We start from the raw sequence: 22507 nt of genomic DNA on the forward strand, positions 1-22507 counted from the left end.
GAAAGAAAGAAAGAAAGAAAGAAAGAAAGAAAGAAAGAAAGAAAGAAAGAAAGAAAGAAAGAAAGGCAAGTTTATTCAAACTGTGATTTGTTTCAAAATCATCATGTGGTGATGAGGAAGATAGTGAAAGCCAGCCATTGGATGCATTATTGGAAGAACAAAAAGCTAAATGAGGATTCTGCTGAGGTAGAAGAACAAAAATGCACTAGCACTACTCAAGGTAAGGACAGATTGGTCTCACATCTCATTACTAAATACTATGAATTATTTTGCCTGAACACTTAGCACACCAGAATAAATTAGCATATTTCGTGGTGAAACTCTAGATGAAGTAATAATTGGAATCCAGAAGATCAATTCTAGATACATTAAAAAAATCTAATTGTTGATAATCTAATTTCCAGGCTTAAAACTAGTTGTGAAGCTTTTAGATGAGAAATTTGGGTTTCTGTGCAAATACACCAAGATGACTGAAAACCAGATTGAAGAAAAATGCAAGACATTCACTGAAGAGTACTATGCTAATGTCACAAAAGACTTGTGTGAAAAAGTGAAATATCTGAAAGCAATTCATTTGGCTAACTTTGGAGACATTACTTTGGAACCACTGAACCTCTTAAATAAGATTCATGAACTTAGTATTTCAAGATTATTTCCAAATGTTTGTGTAGTTCTGTGTATCTTTTGTACTCTTCCAGTGACTGTAGCCGAAGTAGAGAGAACATTCAGCACTCTGGCTTGTGTTATGTGGGGGACAGATGGAGGATAAAACTATAAATGGCTACTAGCCATGATTACTATGTTCTCCCTCCATGGTCAGAGGCAGCATGCTTCTGAATTCCTTTTGCTGGAAACCACAGAAGGGGAAGTGCTCTTCCACTAAGATCCTGCTTGCGAGCTTACCATAATGGGCCTCTGGTTGGCCACTGTGAGAACAGAATGCTGGACTAGATGGGTCATTGGCCTGATCCAGCAGGCTCTTCTTATGGTCTTCTTATATTAAAAACTGCCTCAGATCAACTATGTGTCAAGAGCATTTCACAGATTTGGGAGCCTTGGCCATTGAATCAAAACTTGCAAGAAAACTAAACTTTGATTATACAATTTAAATATTTTCTAATACAAAAGCCTGCAAAGCACTGTTAAATGTGTTGTAGACAAATAGAATGATGATCAGTCATAAACAGTGTGTTTTATTTCAAACATATTAACACTACTAATAAAGTAGTTCAGTAATGTAGTAGTGCTAAAAATGTTGTTTATTTTCACTTAGGTTTGTGAACAGTGTCATTTTCAATAAAACATTAACTGTCCCATTCTGATAAATGTTTTTCAACCTCTCTCACCCAAGTCACTTAAAAACTTGCTTAAAGAAAGTAGCAGCATTTGGTATGTAAGAAGATTTGGGGGGAGGGGAATCATGCATCTTGCCCCAGGGCCAGCTCTCAGCAGCCCTGTGCATAACAAGATGGAAACAACTTGATATTTCTGCAGTTTTCTCCCTCATCCTTGGTGGGGTGAGGGAGGAGAAGAGTAATTTTTAGTCTTCCTCAGATAAACAGCAGAGGCTTAAGGTAAAAAGGTATTGTTTGGGGGAAGCTTACATTCTGAATGCATTAAGACTTTATGGCCCTATCATTAACACACAGGAACCCACAAAGAGGGAATGAAAAGAGTTTACTAGAGACAAGAAAGCCTTTTTGATGTAAATACTGGAATATTTGGCAGTGAAATATTTCAACACATCAATTTGTAATTTTAATAACTTTTCCACATTCTTATAAATGTCCATAGCTCAGGAGAGGGGATTATATTTAAGACACTTGACCTTCATTTTGAAGCCACACAGACCAAGGAAAAGACTGGGTGACTCTGGCTAACTAGTATCTTTCAGCCTCAGAGATATAGAGGAGGCAGGCCATCCCAGAGTACCTTTTTCTTAATGAAAACATATAAAGTCAATATAATATAACACACTGGGTTATTTTAAAATCATTATTAAATCTCACTATTTCTCTTCATTAAACATTTAATACTTATTACAGACTTTTCCTCCACAGGGCATTATTGCTTTACTCAAGAATCAAATATTAGCAATTTGTACTTATTACATCAATCACAACTTTTCTCATAGATTAAACGCTCCTTGATTCCAAACAATAGGGTAATCAATATCTGTCAGTCATGCATCGGCCGAGTCTTGGCAAAGAAACAGAAGGTCTCTGTGACCGCTGCCATTGCAACAGGTTTTGCTTACAGATCTGATCGAGGCCTATGGAAATTTAGGGTGCTCTGTGAGCCTGAATCTCAGGTCTTAATAGGCCTACAAGCCTATGCTTAACTCCTTATGATTATAAAACATATACCTTCCTAATAGCTATGACCATATATGTATGGATATATAAAATTCCCCATTAATTCCAATCTCTTGTTCCAAGAACATGTGTACAGGTCACCATGCATCATAAGCAAGCCTCTTCTCTGTTCCTTTGTCTTGTCTACCTGACTAATGTAACTATTGTTCTGCTGTCCCCCTTGACTAATGTTTTGGGGCTTATTACTCCCAAACATAACCGTATAATATTGAAAATGCTTTGCCTTGCATACCCAGTCCATAACATTACCATTGCGCCTCTGATCAGTCAGGCTTGCCCAGTCCATTTGTTGTTATAGAAACATCTTCTACACAGCTACTCCCCTGAACAAGATCACCATTCATCAAATGTTAATCATATACGAACCTGCAACTTGCTCAAGTCAGGGTTGTTGAAAGTTCAAGACAGAACATACGTATTGCTTCTTTATGATTTTCCCAATTCCTATAGTTCTTAGAGTATCTCTTCTAATATATATATCTATAGCGGAAACATTTGAGAATAGGAATATATATATTATTTCCCCATGTGCTAACTATAACCTTCCATCTGTATCATTGATTTAACAAGCCTAGCCGGCACATACAGCACTGGCAATTCTTCACTTACATGCTTACTTGCTCACAAACAACATATTCATCAATCAAAAGTTAATCACACACAGGCCTATTCGCTTCACTTCAGGAGTTGAGAAGTTCACACTGAACTTCACTTGCCCCTTTGAAGATGGTGAACACTGAATCTTTAAGAGTCTTCACAGGCCTATGGGCCTACTGCTTTATTCCTTGTGATTGTCTTACAGTGTTAACCATATACCTTCTAATATATATGCTTATGTGTGGGTATATTTTTTTTATATTTGTGTGTAAATATGTGGTTTATATAAATTATCCATTAAGACTACACGTGTGCTGTAGAATAAAAAGCTGGGAGAAATCAGAGCTTGGAAGATTACTTTTAAAAAGTAATAAATTACAGTTACAATTACTTGGCCAAAAAAAGTAGTAATTACAGTTACAATTACAATTGCTCTGAAAGTAACTGATTACTTTACTTTTTCTCAAAAGTAATCACTACAATTACATTTCAGTTACTTTTTTAAAAAAATGCCTACAAGGTGCTGGCCTTGGCTGCTTCACATCTAAGAAGCCTAAAACAATATTAAAATTAAACACACACACACACGGGGTAGTAGAAGGGTTCGAATCCCCACATAGCCATGAAGCTCACTGGGTGACCTTGGGCCAGTCACTGCCTCTCATGAAAACCCTATTCATAGGGTCACCATAAGTCGGAATGAACTTGAAGACAGTACATTTATTTTTTATTTTGAAGATGATGATTATGATAATGCAGCATTTCAAATTAATTCTGTATGACAAGCATTCCATGCCAAGCTTGGAAAACCAAGGAGGAGGTATAAAATGTAGACAAAAATACTTTTGACAAAATGCCATTTATCCTTTATATCTATATCTATAATTAACAATACAGCTGAATGATGTATGTAAAGTATTTTTTCTCTTTCCCTTTTTTATTAGTATTTTAGTACTACTGCTAAAGTTCAGATGAAAGAATAAAGCATTCATTAGCCAAATTCAAATGATTAGAACACATCACATAAATTCCACTGAAGTTGGAGTTTTTGCCATAGAAAAGGGAAAAAATACATACCCTATGATAGCCCAATAGACAATCAGAACTAATATAAAACCCTATTGCTTCTCATTTGCAAATGTTGCAAGATCTAAGGTAACTCTAGATCATGTGAGTTCAGGTGATGCATGTTATGTAAATTTGTATAGATATTAGCAGAGATTGTCAACAGTCTGAGATGTGTTTGTGCCAATGTGTGCGTTTACCTAAGTGGCAGGCTTTTACCCTGCACTGAGATCACTGAGACTTAAGACTTAGTAAAATAAGAAAAGCTATTTTATTTATAGAAATACATAGCAGATAGGAAAGGCATACCTAGTTCTAACTAACTTGGAGGCGCAACACTCAGGTTTGGGAGTTGCCCTCCTGGCTCAGGAGGGAGAGAGCAGAGACAAAGGTGTCTCCTCTCTCTTGGATTACTTTATTGCTTAACTGCATTCTGTGTTTGCCTCTGTAATTCTCACTTTTTTTTACCCACTGTTTGAATGTCTTTTGCGAATGCCTACTGATTATTTGTTATCATTTTGGGATGATTACCTTCAGCTATTATCTCACCAAAGTTGCATACACATGACAGATTTAAAGCACATTCCCACCACCACCCCAAAAAAGAATCCTGGGAACTGTAGTTTGTTACGGGTGCTGGGAATTGTAGCTCTGTGAGGAGTAAACTACAGTCCCCAAGATTCTTGGGGAAAAGCCATGTGCTTACATGTATGGTGTCTACTGGGAGACTCTTACGGATTGATTCTATACTCCCAGAAGTAAATCCTATTTACTGCTATGGGAATTACTTCCAAGTAAGTATGCTTGGAATTGCAGCTTTTAGGTCATGCTTAATAGCCACCTTGTATCAAATTGAACAGTTTCCAAACAGATTTAAATACTAACCACTTAAACTGGTCAGAGTGTCATTCCCTCTATTTCTGAAGCTCAGGCTGGAAGTGTTGTTGCTTATGTAGCCATGTTATCACCATCCATACCACACATAATAAGGAGTATTAGTGGGCAAGAGGGAACCCCAAGTGTTGCAGAATACAAAAAAGTGAGAGAGAAAACAGAAAGGGGATGATCCCAAAACAGCCCAAATGAGTACTGAGCATGCTCTGTTATGGAATGCTCAGTGGCTGTGTGAGTGAGTGAGTGAGTGAGTGAGTGAGAGAGAGAGAGAGAGAGAGAGAGAGAGAGAGAGAGAGAGAGAGAGAGAGAGAGAGAGAGAGAGAGAGAGAGAGAGAGAGAGAGATGTCTCAGCTAACAGAAAATTATAGAACAGTAGAGTTGGAAGGAACCTTTAAGGTCATCGAGTCCACACCCCTGCTCAATGCAGGAATCAAAGTTAAAGCACACCTGACAGGTGGCTGTCCAGCTGCCTCTTGAATGCTTCCAATGTTGGAGAGCCCACCACTTCCCTAGGTAATTGGTTCCATTGTCATACTGCTCTAATGACTGACAGTCCTTTTTGAGTGTTGAAAGGTGTTTCAAATAAAATTCTAACTCTTATAATAGTCCAGATTTTTTTAATGTCCATATGATTGATGGGCAGGCTGGAAAGAAAAATGACTCACTAAGGCTACATCCACACTAGATATTTATTCCACTTTAAACAGTCATGATCTCAGAATCCTGGGAAGTGTAATTTGTGAAGGGTCCTGAGAGTTGTTAGGAGACCCCAATTCCCCCCACAGAACTCCAGTCACAGAATTGTCTGAGAAGAGGGGCTGACAAACCACTCTGGACATTGGAGCTCTGTTGGGAGAATAGGAGTCTCCTAATAACACTCAGCACCCGTCACAAACTACACTTGCCAGGATTCTTTGGGGGAAGTCATGACAGTTTAAAGTGGCATAAATGTCTGGCGTGGGTGTGGCCAGAAGGTCATCCAGCGAGTTCATGGCTGTGGTAAGATATGAACTCAGAACGTCCCAGCTGCACCCAGCATGGAACTACACTTTCAGCAGCAAATACCAGAAAACCAACTAAATGTGTGCTGTCAATGTGCAAAGCATTTGCTGGGGTGCATTTGGGTAGGTGAAGCAGGAGATAGATGGAAGGGGCTGTTTTCCATGCCTGCCACTTTACCAGTGCAATGCCCCATATTTTTCCTTATTGACCTCCATCAGCTAGGGGAAAGTGGCCAGAGAAGGGGTTGCAGATAAAAAGTTTCAGCAGCAAATTACCCCCTCTCATCACTCCTCCCTAACAAAATGCCCCCCACATCAGTAGCAGATACCAGCAGAGAAGTTCTTTTTTGAGTTGTAATTCAGCTCTCATTCTGTTAATTCCCAAACTACACCAGTTGTCATTTTGACCTACATGCATAGGGAGAAAGACAGTGTAAAAGGTGTGCACAAGGGGGAGGGGATGACAAAGGATTTAGGACTTAAAGATTTAATATTCCATGAGTAGAAAAAAATACCCTATGCAAATGTCTATATTATTGCAGAAAAGTTCAGTTCTACATATGTTTGCCATCTTTTCCTCAAGCACAACTGTTTTTGAGATAATAGTCTTATTTTCTCTTGCCCTTCACCAAAAAGCCATGTTAGTTGTCCAGTATGTGCAATGACTGCAAGCAGGTGCAGCCCAAGACATTTTGCTACTTGAAGCAGAAGAGCAAATGGTGCCCTGCCCCCAAGTCAAGGTCATAGTACCACAGCTTGAAAAGTTATGTTGGCATTTGAGGCAGAAAATCTCACAAGTACCTCTTCCTGACAGTAAATATACAACAACCAAAAATTAAAATAGCTAATAATTTGTTGCATGGTGCCCCAAATTAGTTGCTTGGGGTAGTCATCTCTTGCTGCCTAGTGTGAGTCGCTCTATGAGAGGCACATAACTGAAGCAAAACACACAAACAGAAGTATGAGACTGCACCTACCTCCTAGTCTCTTGCCAGTTCCCAATTTTCACCCTCTCTGGAGGGGTGCAAGGACAAGCGGAGGGGATGCAAAGAGGGTGCAAGGACAAGCAGAGGGGATGCAAAGAGGGTGCAAGGACAAGCAGAGGGGATGCAAAGAGGGTGCAAGGACAAGCTGAGGGGATGCAAAGAGGGTGCAAGGACAAGTGGAGGGGATGCAAAGAGGGTGCAAGGACAAGCGGAGGAGATGCAAAGAGGGTGCAAGGACAAGCGGAGGGGATGCAAACAGGGTGCAAGGACAAGCGGAGGGGATGCAAAGAGGGTGCAAGGACAAGCGGAGGGGATGCAAAGAGGGTGCAAGGACAAGCGGAGGGGATGCAAAGAGGGTGCAAGGACAAGCGGAGGGGATGCAAACAGGGTGCAAGGACAAGCAGAGGGGATGCAAAGAGGGTGCAAGGACAAGCGGAGGGGATGCAAACAGGGTGCAAGGACAAGCGGAGGGGATGCAAAGAGGGTGCAAGGACAAGCGGAGGGGATGCAAAGAGGGTGCAAGGACAAGCGGAGGGGATGCAAAGAGGGTGCAAGGACAAGCGGAGGGGATGCAAAGAGGGTGCAAGGACAAGCGGAGGGGATGCAAAGAAGGTGCAAGGACAAGTGGAGGGGATGCAAAGAGGGTGCAAGGACAAGCGGAGGGGATGCAAAGAGGGTGCAAGGACAAGCGGAGGGGATGCAAAGAAGGTGCAAGGACAAGCGGAGGGGATACAAAGAGGGTGCAAGGACAAGCAGAGGAGATGCAAGGACAAGCGGGGTGCCAGGAAGAGCGGAGGGGGCGGGCGAGCAGGCTGAGGGAGGCAGGACGAGCAGGGGGGGCAGGGAGAGTAGGCTGGAAAGGGTAACACATACACTCACCTCCACAGCTCTTCACTTCCATTCTGCTGCTTCTGCCTTCTACTCCTCCTTGCCTTCCAGCCCTGTCTGACTCTCCACTTCCTCCCTCATGCCTCCACAGAGCACAAGTGAAGAGCTAAACAGCGCAGAAGCCCGGTTTGAGGCACATATCTTGCCTCCACCATTCCACCAATCACAGCAGCAGATGATTTCCCCTGCTTTCCCCCCCAGTAACATCCAAATGTAACGCAAAAAAGTTACATTTGCAGCTCAAAAGTAATGAAATTACCACTCATTCTGTTACATACAAAATGTAACGAAGTTACCCACTCATTATACAAAATTGTAACAAATTACAAGTAACTCGTTATTTCTAACGAGTTACTTCCAAGCTCTGGGAGAAATTCCAAAAAAATGATACTGTTATCAATGTTTTCCTTTTGGAAAGGAAAAGGACTTTCCCTCTGTCCAGTGCCCACCTAATGACTTACCCTCCCTCCCCCTCCTCCCTCTCCCCTCCACCTTCCCCCATCTCTCCTCTTCCTTCCCTCCCCTTCCCCCTCATCCCCCCTCCCTGCCCCTCCCCCAGGTCAGTTTCACCTATCCTAACCATGATTGCACAGGAGTAAATCCCATTCACCCTATGCTCAGAGGCGCATGTTACCAAATTCTTCCAAGTTACACAGGAAGTGGATTGGACTGTGAAAGACCAACCCAAATTGAGTTTGCGATTTTTACAAATTTGTAGGGCAGTACAATATCTCAGAGAGGCGGTCAGGTCTCCTGCTCCCCTGGTGCATTCACTATAGCTGCCCAATTTCTTTGCTTTTTAAAGTTTGATAGAAATATCTGTTGACTATATGCAAGTTCTTAATCCACAAGAGTTTTTTTGCCTATTAGTGAATTCATATTTTAATCCTGTACCAAAAGGCATTTTTCTATACATATTTGCATGAACTAGATATGGTGTTTGTTGTTTTGGAGGATTTGTACCCATTATTTTACAGATCAAATGTTTCCTATGACAACAGACAGCATAATTTATTAGTATTCCTTCATCAGTGAATTGTCATATTGATGCCACTGTTACCACTGAAGGTAGAAATATTTCACATGACTTGATCTTCTCATTTACCTTTTATTAATCACAAACAGATGAGATCATACGAGAACATTAAAAATAAAAAATCAAGTTATCTACCATATGGCTCCAAAGACAATTCAGACAGAAATAATATGCTAAGAAAGAAAGTCACCCTTAAAGCCAACAGTTATTTAACTGAATAAAATTTATTTTTCCAGCTACAGTAATCGAGTAGGTTTTACACTGGATTTTTTGTCCTGACCTATAACAATATTTTACATGCCTTATAATAGTGAGTATGGGGTGTTCATGTCATTAAGCAGTACTGTGTAGTTTTAAGTTATACATAGTATTTCACCAACTTGCACTCATGTGTCCAGAAATACTCCTTTACCTTCCTTTGAATAGGGTACCAACTGGCCAGAATTTTACCTTTATGGTTGCCAGAAACTGGAAGATGCATAACCACAAATCCAGCTAAGCTATTTGGTGGTGGTGGTTGTTAGCATAAATGCTGTGTGCTGTGAATGGAAATGTGTACACACCGGGCTGCCATGTGGAAATCCTCTCCATAAGAGGTATGTAGAAGTGATGACTGCTATTTATCAAGCTGCTTGCAGAAGAACTAGGTAGCACAGACCACATTCTCCCACTCAGTCTGGTGACTTCCAGCCACCTTGTCCAAAAGCAGTGGGCTCCTGGCACTGCAGAGAGCCAAGCATAAGATACCAGATTCCACAGTGGGCCCAGGCTGTTCCCTTCATAAAGGAGAGGCAGATTTCATATACTCATGAACAGTCACCCCAATGTACCAGAATTCTGGAAAACAAAAGTGGGTAACCCAAAGTCTGACAGCATGTAAGAATTTTCTCTAATCCTAGAAGGAAATTTCTCTCATTAAATCTTTTCCAGAGAACAAAGTCCAAGAACACTGTGAAGAACCAATCCCAGATGTGGAGGGGAATTATTCACACTGTCTATGCATGAGACCTTAGAATGTTTTAAAACTGCTCTTTATTTTCAATTAAATTTTATGTTTGCGTATGGAGTCACAAATCCAGAATATAAGTATTCCTAACCATCCTACCAAAAAGGTATGCTAAGAGAGTTAGCTGAAACCATATTGTTCCCAGAGACCTGTGCTATCTTAAACTAGGGGCAGACATCTTAAACCAGGATAGCCCTTAATATGTTTTTGCACTGCAGCTCCCATAATCCCTGACCATTGGCCATACTTGCTGGGGCTGATGGGAGTTGGAAATCCATCTATATCTGAAGGGCCACAGAAGGCCTCAGGGACAAACCACCAATTTTATTTTACTTACAGTGATGGAAGACTAGCTGAAATCAAAAGCTCAGACCCAGTTAACTGAGTATGATTCAGGTCTTCTCTGAAGCTAACAGGGAATTTTAGGGGTCCAATGGACCGGAGGTCTTGAAGAAATTGAGGACACAAGCTTGAAACAAAAAGGTAGGCCTTTATTTAGTAAGGAAACATACAGGTGGTCAGTTTCCCATGATGTTCGATGGAGCTCTGCCACATGGCACTGATGTTCACAATTTTATACCTTCCAAGACAAAGAAATTAGCATCTTCCAATCCAAAGGTTATACATAATCAATACATAGTTATGATGCTGCTTACATTAAAACTATCCAACCAGATAATAGTCAGCAACTCTAATACCAGCCCATCACTTCTTTGACATAATACATTCCAAAGTTGGGCCTTCCTGACCTGATGGAGACACTGAGTCTGCTTTAGCAAGGTCTTATACATCAAAATCTATTCTCCAGGGTCTTCCTGTCCTAGCATACTGAACATTCCAAGAAGAGACCTTGCAAGTAACATTAAAGAAACAAAATAACAGAGAAGAGATTTTCAACTTTGATTCACATATTGAGTTACTATAACTTCAATATTCCTAAAGAATATATCATTTATTAGTTTATTATAAAAATTCCACATCAAAGCCTCTGGCACGTGTGTATTAAGACAACACAGAAGATGGCTTTTCAGACAGGATTAACAGATACTCCTTACTGAATATGTCACAGACCCTTCCTAGGCACAATTTTTTTCCTTAATGAAGCAATATCGTGTACAACATAAGAACATAAGAGCCTACTGGAACAGGCTATTGGCCCATCTCATCTAGCATCCTGTTGTCACAGTGGCCAACCAAATGCCCACAAGCAGGACCTGGTGAGACAGCACACTCCCCTCCTGTGGTTTCCAGCAACTGACATTTGGAAGCATACTACTTCCAACTATGAAGGCAGAGCATAGCCATCATGGCTATTAGGCCCTGATAGCCTTATCTTCCATGCTTTATGTGCTTACAACAACAGCATTTAGAATGCATCTATCAAACCCTCCTCCCACCTGATCAGATCCGAAATGAACACATCTTTGAAAAAGAATGAGGAAACATATTTTAAAGTATAATACTTACTTGGCAGGTTTATACACACATGAGTGTAAATGAAAGAAGGAAAAGCTGGAGTTAAATGGCATTGCTTCCAGACACCTTTCCCCCAACCTAAGACAGCCAGTCATCAGCACCAACAGGTACATATACAAGAGGTACAAACACAGGGACCAGGCCAACAAACTCAAATGCCATATCTACTAAGGAAACACTTTCACAGGATCTAATAATGCAAATCACAACATCATGGGCTGAATCCGCTGCTCGTCTGTCAGTGCAATATAAGCTAGACTGCCCTATGTAAAAGAATAAATGAATGGCAAGTATGACATAAAAAATGGCAATATTCAGAAACAAGGCGGGGAACATCTCAACCTACCAGACACTCTATTGCTGACCATAAGTTGGCCATCTCTGAACACAGGAACTTCAGAAAGAAACTCTAGTGCAGAAGAGCTGCATTACAACACTTCACAGTGGCCTCCTGTCCCACTATGGGGGTTAGTTTACTCAGCAATCCTAAAAGGATTTTGCTGTCACTAAGTATTACTGAAATTACTGCTGTAGGGTCACTGTACTTGTTTTGCATACATTTTAAGCTCCAATTGTCACAGCTTGTACTTTTGTATTTCATTGTCATTAACTCCAACTTTTACACTTCTCCCTTTACATTGATGTGCATATATGCCTGCCAACTGAGGACTGCACTTCATGCAGCTGATGAAGTAGACTTTAGTGCATGAAATCTTATGCCACAATAAATTTGTCAAAAGTTAGTTTTCAAGACAGAGCAATCCTAACATACATTTACATCCGTGGGGGGAGGTACCAAAGACATTCATCTGTGGAAGGATTGTCACAACCACTGCCCTGCCATTTCACTGTGATCAGGGTGGGAGGTGAAGGGACACCTCCCATTGACTATAATGGAAGGGAATTAACTATATTGGTAACAGAGTCTCTGTGTTATAGTGGTTAGAGTGTCGGATTGGGCCTGGAAAACCAGGGTTCAAATCCCTACTTGGACATGAAGCTCACTGGGTGACCTTGGACCAATAACTCTCTCAGCCTAAACCTACCTCACACGATTGTTGTGAGGATAAAATCGGGAGGCGGAGAACCACGTTTGGATGCCCCTTGAGTGCCTTGGAGGAAAGGTAGAATATAAATGTAATAATAATAAAAATACATTCAATAAACAGGACTGGCATAAAGTTTATTTGGCATGTCATGGAACCAAAAGGGCTTTGGAGATGCCATATTCACTACAACCAACATGCCTCAATTTCCCCCTCTGTGCTGCTGGAGCTCTCCAGTGGAATTAAGAGTCATTCAGCTAGCATACCTCCATCTCCACCTGCACAGTAACATCAGCTGGCTTTACAATAGGATTGCAATATTGTCTATTTATTTATTTACTACCGTTCATGAATGTTTTGCACACCCACAATTTCACTTATTCCAGTAAATAAGTACTTCCATTCTCTCCACCCAAGAATATTTTTAACAAAAACATTATTTTTGCTTCTTTCATATATTAATAGAGCATTTGATTACACAGAATAAAGAGGACATTAAGAGAAAGCCAATGTGGTGTGGTGGTTAAGCTGTTGGACTATGACCTAGGAGACCAGGGTTCAAACCCCACATGGACATGATGCCCACTGGGTGACCTTGGGCCAGTCACTGCCTCTCAGGCAATGGTAAACCCCCTCTGAATACTGCTTACCATGAAAACCCTATTCATAGGGTCGCCATAAGTCAGAATCGACTTGAAGGCAGACCATTTTCAATGAGTTGATATATTACAAAAAATAATATTCTATGTTGAATTCCTTGTTGCAAGAAATTATAACTGAATGAATAAAGTCAAGGTCTAAATGGACTGAACTGTAATATCTGGAGGAAATGTTTTCCATGGGGACTTGCTTATTGCTGTATTGCAGAAGAGCTTTAGATTATGGGACTGCTGCTCAATGAGGATGGCAAAATGTTGACAGATAACAAGGAAAAGGCAGAACTGCTCAACGCCTATTTTGCCTCCGTTTTCTCCCAAAAAGGGAACAGTGTGCAACCTTGCATCGGTAGCAATCTCAGGAAGGGGTCGGGATTGCAGTTCGAGATTGATAAGGAGATAGTCAGGAAATACCTAGTTAACCTAAATGAGTTCAAATCTCCAGGGCCTGATGAACTGCATCCCAGAGTATTGAAGGAACTTGCGGATGTACTCTCGGAACCTCTTGCCATCATCTTTGAGAAATCCTGGAGAACGGGAGACGTGCCGGAGGATTGGAGATGGGCAAACGTTGTCCCGCTCTTTAAAAAGGGTAAAAAAGAAGATCCGGGGAATTACAGGCCGGTCAGTCTGACTTCAATACCGGGAAAGATATTAGAACGGATAATAAAAGAGTCCATTGGCAACTATCTAGATGACAATGCTGTGATTAGTAGGAGCCAGCATGGGTTTGTCAAGAAAAAATCCTGTCAAACTAATCTCATCTCTTTTTTTGATCGGGTCACTAGCTTAGTAGATGGTGGAAATGCTGTAGATGTCATCTATCTAGATTTCAGCAAAGCGTTTGACAAAGTCCCCCTCGACCTTTTGATTGGCAAACTGGTCAAATGCGGACTACATGGAAATACTGTCAGGTGGATTCACAACTGGTTGGAAAACCGTACTCAAAGAGTGGTTGTCGGTGGCTCTGCTTTGGACTGGAAGGAGGTTTCGAGTGGAGTGCCACAGGGTTTGGTCCTGGGGCCGATACTCTTCAACATTTTTATCAATGACTTAGATGATGGGGTGGAGGGAAGCCTTATGAAGTTTGCGGATGATACGAAACTGGGAGGGATAGCTAACACAATGGAAGACAGGAATAAAATCCAAAGGGACCTGGATAGACTAGAAAATTGGGCTGAAATTAATAAAATGACATTCAATAAAGACAAATGCAGGATTCTGCATTTAGGCCACAAAAACAAAATGCACGGGTACAGGATGGGAAATACCCGGCTTAGCAGTAGTGCGTGTGAGAAGGACCTTGGAATTGTAGTGGATCGCAAGTTGAACATGACCCAGCAGTGTGATGCTGTGGCAAAAAAGGCAAACGCGGTTTTGGGATGCATAAACAGAGCTATAGTTTCCAGGTCGAGGGAAGTAATAGTCCACTATATTCTGCATTAGTCAGGCCTCATCTGGAATACTGCGTTCAGTTCTGGGCACCTCATTTTAAGAAAGATATAGACAAGTTAGAGCGGGTTCAGAAGAGGGCGACGAGGATGATAGCCGGTATGGAGAACAAGTCTTATGAGGAAAGGTTGAAGGAACTTGGCATGTTCAGTCTGGTGAAGAGAAGGCTGAGGGGTGACATGATTACACTCTTTAAGTACCTGAAGGGCTGTCACATAGAGGAGGGTACAGATTTGTTCTCTGCTGCCCCAGAGGGTAGGACTAGGTCTAATGGCTTTAAGTTGCAGGAGTGTAGATTCAGATTGGACATTAGAAGGAACTTCTTGGCAGTAAGGGTAGTTCGGCAATGGAACCGACTGCCTAGGGAGGTGGTGGGATCCCCTTCGCTGGATGTCTTCAAGGAGAGGCTGGACAGCTATCTGCCGGAGATGCTCTATCTGTGGATTTCCTGCTGTGAGCAGGGGGTTGGACTCGATGGCCTACAAGGCCCCTTCCAACTCTATGATTCTATGATTCTTTTCTATTTCACTCGGACTCTGAATATGCAGCAGCAGCATTTATTATTAGGTAAGTCCAAGTTTCAGTGAAGTAAATTTGAAACATTTAAGATTCATTTTTTGTGTTGTTTTATGTTATTTTAAAAAACAGTCACTGTGTGGCTTGTGGGAATGGAGCACACTGAGTCAATGTGCTTGAATCTTAAAACCAAAGGACCCCTTTGAATCACATACAATGGTGCTACTGAATTTTCTATATGTGAATGCCCTTCTGCATAATGAAGTTAACATGTGAACCAGAAGTAGATGTAGTTATGTGTCTAGCTACATATGACTGCCTTTTCTGGACTTGCCTGTTGCCAGATCACCACTTTGCCCTCAGTTTTCTATATTGTCTCTCAACTTCCATCACGTCCATGTGCGGTTGCTAAATTGTCAAAGGTTGGGAATCAAGGTCAAGAACGTCATACTGACCAGTAGCCTCCACTATCCCCTGAAATGGAAAAGAGAAGGTTCTAGCCCTTAAGTGCCTTGGGCTATGAAACTCTACGATCATGAAAGTCAGTATCTCCCATATCCTAATGTAATCCGGGCAACACATTGCTATTCACTGACTGAAAACACTAAGAGCCCTGCAGACCTGTGTCTTTCATACCCATCGTATATTGATTGTCCTGGCACTTCCACCCCTTTTACTCATCCTTACGTTCTGAACCTTACAGGGGTGCTCCACAATCCAGATCAAAGACTCAAAGTTAACCAAACTGTGCTCCTGTTAATTTGGCAAATTATTTTAGTTTCTTGGCTAGCATTACCGGAGGGTCAGCAGGAATTGAGCCAAGGGCTACAAGGGAAAAGGTTCCCACAGCACCAGCCTAAATTCCTCCAGTCATCCACTGTTGGTTTTCATTTTCCTAACTGCAGGTTTACTTCTTAAATACTGGGCAGACAAAAACACACAGAAAGACATATGTCCCAAAAAAGCCATGGAAATCACAGTTATGATGCATACCAAAGTGTGCATATTCTTTCAGTTCATAAGGCATCAATGTGAACAAGGACAAGGCCACCACCAGTGTGCACCAATCCAAAATATCATGTGAAGTATCTGTCATATTTCCTACCCTACCTTTATCATCATAATACCGTTGTCATGAGAATTATCCAGAAGGAGCAAGGATGGTTGCCTCAGGATTTCTTTTATCATTCCGTATGAGGTTAGTGGAGCCTTACGTGTTTGCTTGATGAATTTCTAACAATTCATTTTACAATTCTGATTATTTTATATACCTGAGACTGCCACATATGACAGAGCACTTATTAGTCCCCTTTAGAACCTAGTGTGAGATGCAGACATCTGCAAACATAAATGTTCATCATAAATTAATTTACATGGAGAAATCAAGCATCACGTCTGACTACCTTATAAACCAAAAGGAAGCTATTAGGAGTAAATCTTTCAAGATGGGGCTCTTTAAGGAACACCACTATTACACAATAATTCTAACAGACTTTTTTCTGGAGTTATCCTAGAATATTTATTTTAAAAGTCAGAGAAGCCACAAAAAAATATGAATACAATAGTTGGTCTACTGTTCACTGTTCTGAATAGGGCAGGCCTGCTACTTACTGTAAATGAAGTCCCTGTCCAGTATATGCCTGTTTTTTGAATATTTTTTCCCATTGTAGTAACCATATAACATGTTTCCATAGTAGTTTCCTGACTGTTGCAAAATGTCCAGAAAATACAAAAATAGGTAATGGCCAGTAATTATTTCCATTATCTCCACAGCGATAATGGAAATGACTACTGCATCAAAGAAGTTATAAATAATATCCAGCTTATTGGTGCACTTTCTTCCCACTTAGAAGCTAGAAACAATCAACAAGAAATTATCATGTTACAAAACCAAAACATCCACCACCGAGCCATCACTACACAATAAAGCAATTTCCTCAACTTGGTGTCCTCCAAATGTTGTGGACTATGAGTCCTATCAGTCCCAGCCAGCATGGCCTTGATAATGGAGGCTGATGGGAGCTGTTATCCAAAATGTCTGGAGGGCACTAGAATAGGGAAGACTGCAATAAGCAAAGCATCAATTGTCTCTTAAGCATTTCATTATTTTCATTCCAACTGCTTACCTGGTTCTCCTCATGAGAAACTCTCATCTGCTCTTTCAGAACAGACATTCTGGCTGCTTCTTCTTTCCGTAAGACTCTTTCTTTTTTCAGCTCAGGACTCCAGAAGGTCTTGATGCTGTTCATGGAAGAGCCAAGCTTGCTGTCTTTGATGTCAAGTTCTTTCCGTAGAAGTTCATTCTCTCTCTGTAACTCCTTAAGCTGAGCCTGTAGATCTAGCATGGTGCTATCCCTTACCTGTCTCAGCATAGAAGGGATCTGATGATGGTGATGATGCGAAGAAGTGGTCAGTCCTCCATGCTGATCGGTATAAGAAAGGAGATCCGAGTGGGAAAGGCCAGCGGAAGCAATATTAGGACTGCTCCCCATAGCTGTAACTCGACCACCATACACAGCTCGATTTGTAGCCCTTCCAAGAGTCATTGTGCCCTTGGGGAAAGTAGTGGATGCCACACCTTCATGATCACTCAAATACATTGGTCCAGATGTTGCATAGGCGGCATTAAGTGACTGAATATTCTCCATTGATAATGTCTTACCTGTGCCTCCACCTCCTCCACTACTGGTTCGCCTATGGCCCAAACGAGGAGATCTTGGCAAGCGAGGGGATCTGGCAGGACTGCCTTCCAAGTTACTGATTGTTCTTGCACTTCCATACATTTTTATTTTAATGTGAGGTACTATTTAATAAGAAATTAATCACACTTAAGTGGGTAACTTAACCTCTATTTCCAGTTGCTATTGCTGGCAAACTGCTTCACAGCATTCTTCCAGGAGGCAACAAATTCCTTTAAATGACTTCTCCAGGCTGAAGATCTGGAAATAAAAATATAGTTAGAGATTAGTAAAAGTAACTTTACAGTGCCAAAACTTGAAAGCAGAGATTGATTTTATTTGTGTCTTTATGGAATTACAATAGCACACTATCTATTCTTGGGAATACATTTTCAAAATAAGAATTCTGTATAACAGGCTATTGTCTGAAGGCACATGAGGCCACCAGCTTGCTGAAGCTAAGCAGGTCTGGTCAGTGCCTGGATGGGAGACTGCCTGGGAACCACATGTGTGCTGCTTTGGGTTCCATGGTGAAAGAAAGGTGGGATATAAATGTAACAAACAAATAATATTTACTTTTATTGCCAATGGGCTTCAAATTTTATTGTTTAAAAATGACAAAGCCTGCTATGTAAACATCCTGATAGGATAGATGGGTTTCTACGTTGTTAGAATGTATACTAGATTCCACAAATAACTCTATTCCTCAAAAGGGAAAAAAAGACAGAAGGGGCAATAAAGAATAACCAAACATAAAGAACCACAGTGCAAGTGCATTTGCCATGGGGGAAAAAATATTCATAATATTTTGTGAAAGGGCAAATTTGAGGTGTTACTATTAATAGATAAAGTGCTCAACACATTGTGACCACTTTACTTGAAGTATCACCTTACCCCATATGTGCCCACTTAGCCACTTCAATCTACTGAACTGGGCCTTTTACAAGTGTCACATAATGCCCGTTCTGCATTTGCAAGAAACTGCAAGTTATTGTAACAGCCTATGAATATTACGCAGGTGTTTTCGTTGTACTGCTTTTGATGCCTTCTAAAAACTCTTTTGTTCCTAAGCATAGATATTTTGAATAGCTCAGGTAAGGAATAAACAATAATTGATAGGTTGCATCTATGCTCCTAACAGTAGTCAGAGGGACTAATTTAAAGAAATTCAAGATATAACAGCTAACTTAGACAAGGAAACACTGATTGGAGGAGATTTTAATGGAGTAATTAATTCTTGCAGATCAAATTTGAAAGGAGATAGGGGCAAGCACCTAAGAGTTTCTTGAAATATATGCAACTGCAATTGATTGATATCTGGAGACACCCTCAGATAGCTATTATACTTTTTTTCCTTTTCCACATAATCCATATTCAAGGATAGTTTTATTTTTTACAACTCCTCAGTTCAATAAACAAATAATAAAACTGAAATCAAATCACAACTATATGCCAATCATGTGCCAATCATCATTGAATGGAATTATGAAATGCAATATCAGAACAATACAAGATGGAGGTTAGATAATTTGATGTTGCAAAATCAGAACGTTAGTGATATGACCAATAACATTTAGGAATATTTTCAAATCAATCACACTTCTGAACTAACTAGTATAACAATATAGGAGGCATCCAAATCTGTCATGAAAGGCAATCTAATACAAAAATAAGTTTTTCTTTTTTAAAAAAGGGGGAAAGAAGACAGAGCTTAAAATAGGAACAAAGCAACTAAAACAAAAGCATAAAGAAACCCCTTCTAAGGATATTTATAGAAAATTAGAGCAACCAAAGAAGCAACTAGATCTAATCATCTGTGTACAAACTGAGAAGAAACTTACATATCTTAAGCAATGATTCTTTGAAAAAGCTAACAAAGCAGATAAATTATTAGCACATATGTTAAAGAAGAAGCAATATAATAGTATGGTGATGCAGATGAAATCTGCAGGTACAATTTTCACTGATTCAAAAGATATGGCAATCAATTCAAACAGTTCTATGAAAAGCTGTACATGTTTGCATCACCATCTATTCAGACATATCTCAGGCTGCAATCCAATACATGTCTACTCAGAAGCAAGGTCCATTGGGTTCAATGGAACTTACACCCACATAATCAATTGCCTCTCATGATTGCACTGGATATAGAACATCTTCAGAAATGTGTAACACTGGAAGAATTAAGTAAGGTGATAACTAACATGAAGAACAAAAAATCCCCCAGCCCTGATGGTTTCATAGTTGAATACTATGACATGTTTATCTGTCAATGCAGACATACTCATTTCCAATTTAAAATTTGGACATGTGTTCTGGATAATAGACTAAATGATATAATTAGTAAATATTTAAAAAAAGATCAGATGGGTTTCATAAAACACTGTAAATTATCAATGAATATTGGAAAATTTATTAATATAATCCATACTATCAATAAATCTAAAGAACCAAATGTTTTAGTATTTTTAGTTGCCAAGAAGGTGTTTGATCATTTAGAAAGGGAGCTTTTGTTATGTCCTAGGTAAAATTGGTTTGGGAGGTCAATTTACCCATAGGTAAAACTGATTTACACAGCCTGTGTTACGGTAAAAGGAGTGGAATCTGATAAACTCTCTCAAAGGAGGAACTAAGCAAGGGTGTCCTTTATCTTCTTTACTTTTTCCATTATCAAGCCATAAGAATGGAGAAATTATTAAAACATGTCAAATTATAGGAAGAGTCCAAAATAAAGTCATATGTAGATGATATTGTAATTATTATTCAATACCCTATTAATGGTTTTAGCTCACTTGTAGCTTTGACAGAGTGATACAGTAAAGTTTCAGGATATAACATGAATTTTTCTAAATCAGAGGGGATGGGTTTAATTTAGATAATATTACAAAAGTTAATATAACTAAACAATATAAAATACCATTGAAAGACATACCAATTAAATACCTTAGTATCTGGGTCACTCATGAATTAGGATTATTAACAGATTATAATCATAATAAATTAAAGGAGATAAAAGTCTTTATGATTTGGAAGGTACAGAGAATCTGTAGGGAGGGAAGAATCTCAGCAATAAAAATAATGGTTTTGCCTTTTTTATTAAAAAAGAATTCATACATAAGGATTAAGAAAGAAAGAAAGAAAGAAAGAAAGAAAGAAAGAAAGAAAGAAAGAAAGAAAGAAAGAAAGAAAGAAAGAAAGAAAGAAAGAAAGAAAGAAAGAAAGAAAGAAAGAAAGAAAGCTAGTGGAGCATTAATATATTCAATGAAGAAACAGCATGTCTTAGTGAGAAACAAAATTTACATTTTTGTGTTTCATCACAAAATTCAACTAACCAAACTGAAATCAAGGTTATAGTAAAATAGTACAAAGTAAAACAAAACAAAAAAGGAAATCATAACAACAACATCTCTGAAGGGAGGCATAAGTAAAAATATTAAAAATCTGTGAAACTGTGAAATTTGTGAAACTGAACCAATCATGTTCACTTTGTGAAACTGTACTCACAGAGCCTATTCTTTTTGGTAGGGTCACTTTATATAAATATAGATATAGATTTATATGTTTTACCAAATCTGACAGGATATATTTGTCAGATAAAAATGAAATAGAAAATAAAAATATTAATTATAGGAATGTGAAATAGGTAAATGTTATCTGCCCTCTCTTACCCTTATGTAATTCGTAAGTTTTATCATAGAAATAATATCTCGGATCTTTATTAGCCATTCATCCAATGTAAGTGCTCTAATTGTTTTCCATTTCTTTGTCATCAGGGAGTAACATCTTTAATATAACCAAATACTATAATTAAAGGATCTAGAGGTAGGCTGTAACTTGTAATAGTTTCAATCTCAGCAATTATATTTGTCCAGACTTTTTTTAATTTTAACACAGAACAAAAAAAAAGTTTCATATCTGTTATTACACCTCCAACAAAAGTCATTGGCATGAATGTAAACTCAAGCCAGTCTGGCTGGAGTTAAATACCAACAAGAAATAAATTTATAGAAATTTTCTTTTCGATTAGCACTAAATGTCAATTGGGAGACATTTCTCCAGCTCCAAACATTAGATGGTATTTGCTGTCCTAGTTCCAATTCCCATTTAGACTGACAACCATATACAGTATGTGTAAAAGTTTCAAAGCGATGTGTTTTGACTGGAGATACTGTAAAACAAGGTTGAGATTGCTGCATTAACTTCCTTATTTCATCATATGTTTTGAATAAATGCTCATTGAGAAGCTTATCAAGCTCAATTAGTCCATAATTTTTCCATAAAGAAAGATTATCCAGAAAAGGTTCATCTTCTTTGTTATTGTTATATGCCTTCAAGTCGATTACGACTTATGGAGACCCTATGAATCTTTTTTGGATATATTCATAGGGTTTTTTCATGGTAAGAGGTATTCAGAGGCAGTTTACCATTGCCTTCCTCTAAGCCTATGGCACCCGGTATTCCTAGGAAGTCTCCCATCCAAGTACTAACCAGGCCTGACCCTGCTTAGGTTCCAAGATCAGACGAGATTGGGCGTGTTCAGGGTAGTATGGCAACAGGCCATTCATCTTCTATCCCCTCATTATATGTTAGTGGAGATAACCCAGGACTGAACTTTCTCTTTAACCTGGACCAGATTTCAAAAACACTTTTTGTACAAGGTTTTGATTGTATTGTATCTCTGTCAAGTTTTGTTATATACCATAATACATGTCTTAAAATTGTTGAGATGTTATTCTGTTCTATAAGTATTGCTTTATATGGTTGAAACCATGGTAGTATATGTGTTAGCACTGCAGCTTCATAATACGTTTTCATGGAAAGAAAAGATAGTCCCC

At 39.5% G+C, this 22507-nt stretch overlaps 1 protein-coding gene and 1 pseudogene across 1 annotated transcript in view; both read right to left on the reverse strand.

Moving 5' to 3' along the window:
* Positions 1-22507, reverse strand: part of ERC2 (ELKS/RAB6-interacting/CAST family member 2) — an 872358-nt gene that overhangs the window by 826875 nt on the left and 22976 nt on the right. The window contains exon 2 of the mRNA XM_061622017.1: positions 17121-17933. Within this exon, the coding sequence (XP_061478001.1) occupies positions 17121-17777 (657 nt within the window). The 5' untranslated portion in view covers positions 17778-17933. The remainder of the gene's footprint in view (positions 1-17120; positions 17934-22507) is intronic.
* LOC133382709 (5S ribosomal RNA) lies at positions 22112-22230 on the reverse strand (annotated as a pseudogene).

Source organism: Rhineura floridana, chromosome 3 (assembly GCF_030035675.1).
Source record: "Rhineura floridana isolate rRhiFlo1 chromosome 3, rRhiFlo1.hap2, whole genome shotgun sequence".
Classification (NCBI taxonomy): Eukaryota; Metazoa; Chordata; class Lepidosauria; order Squamata; family Rhineuridae; genus Rhineura; species Rhineura floridana.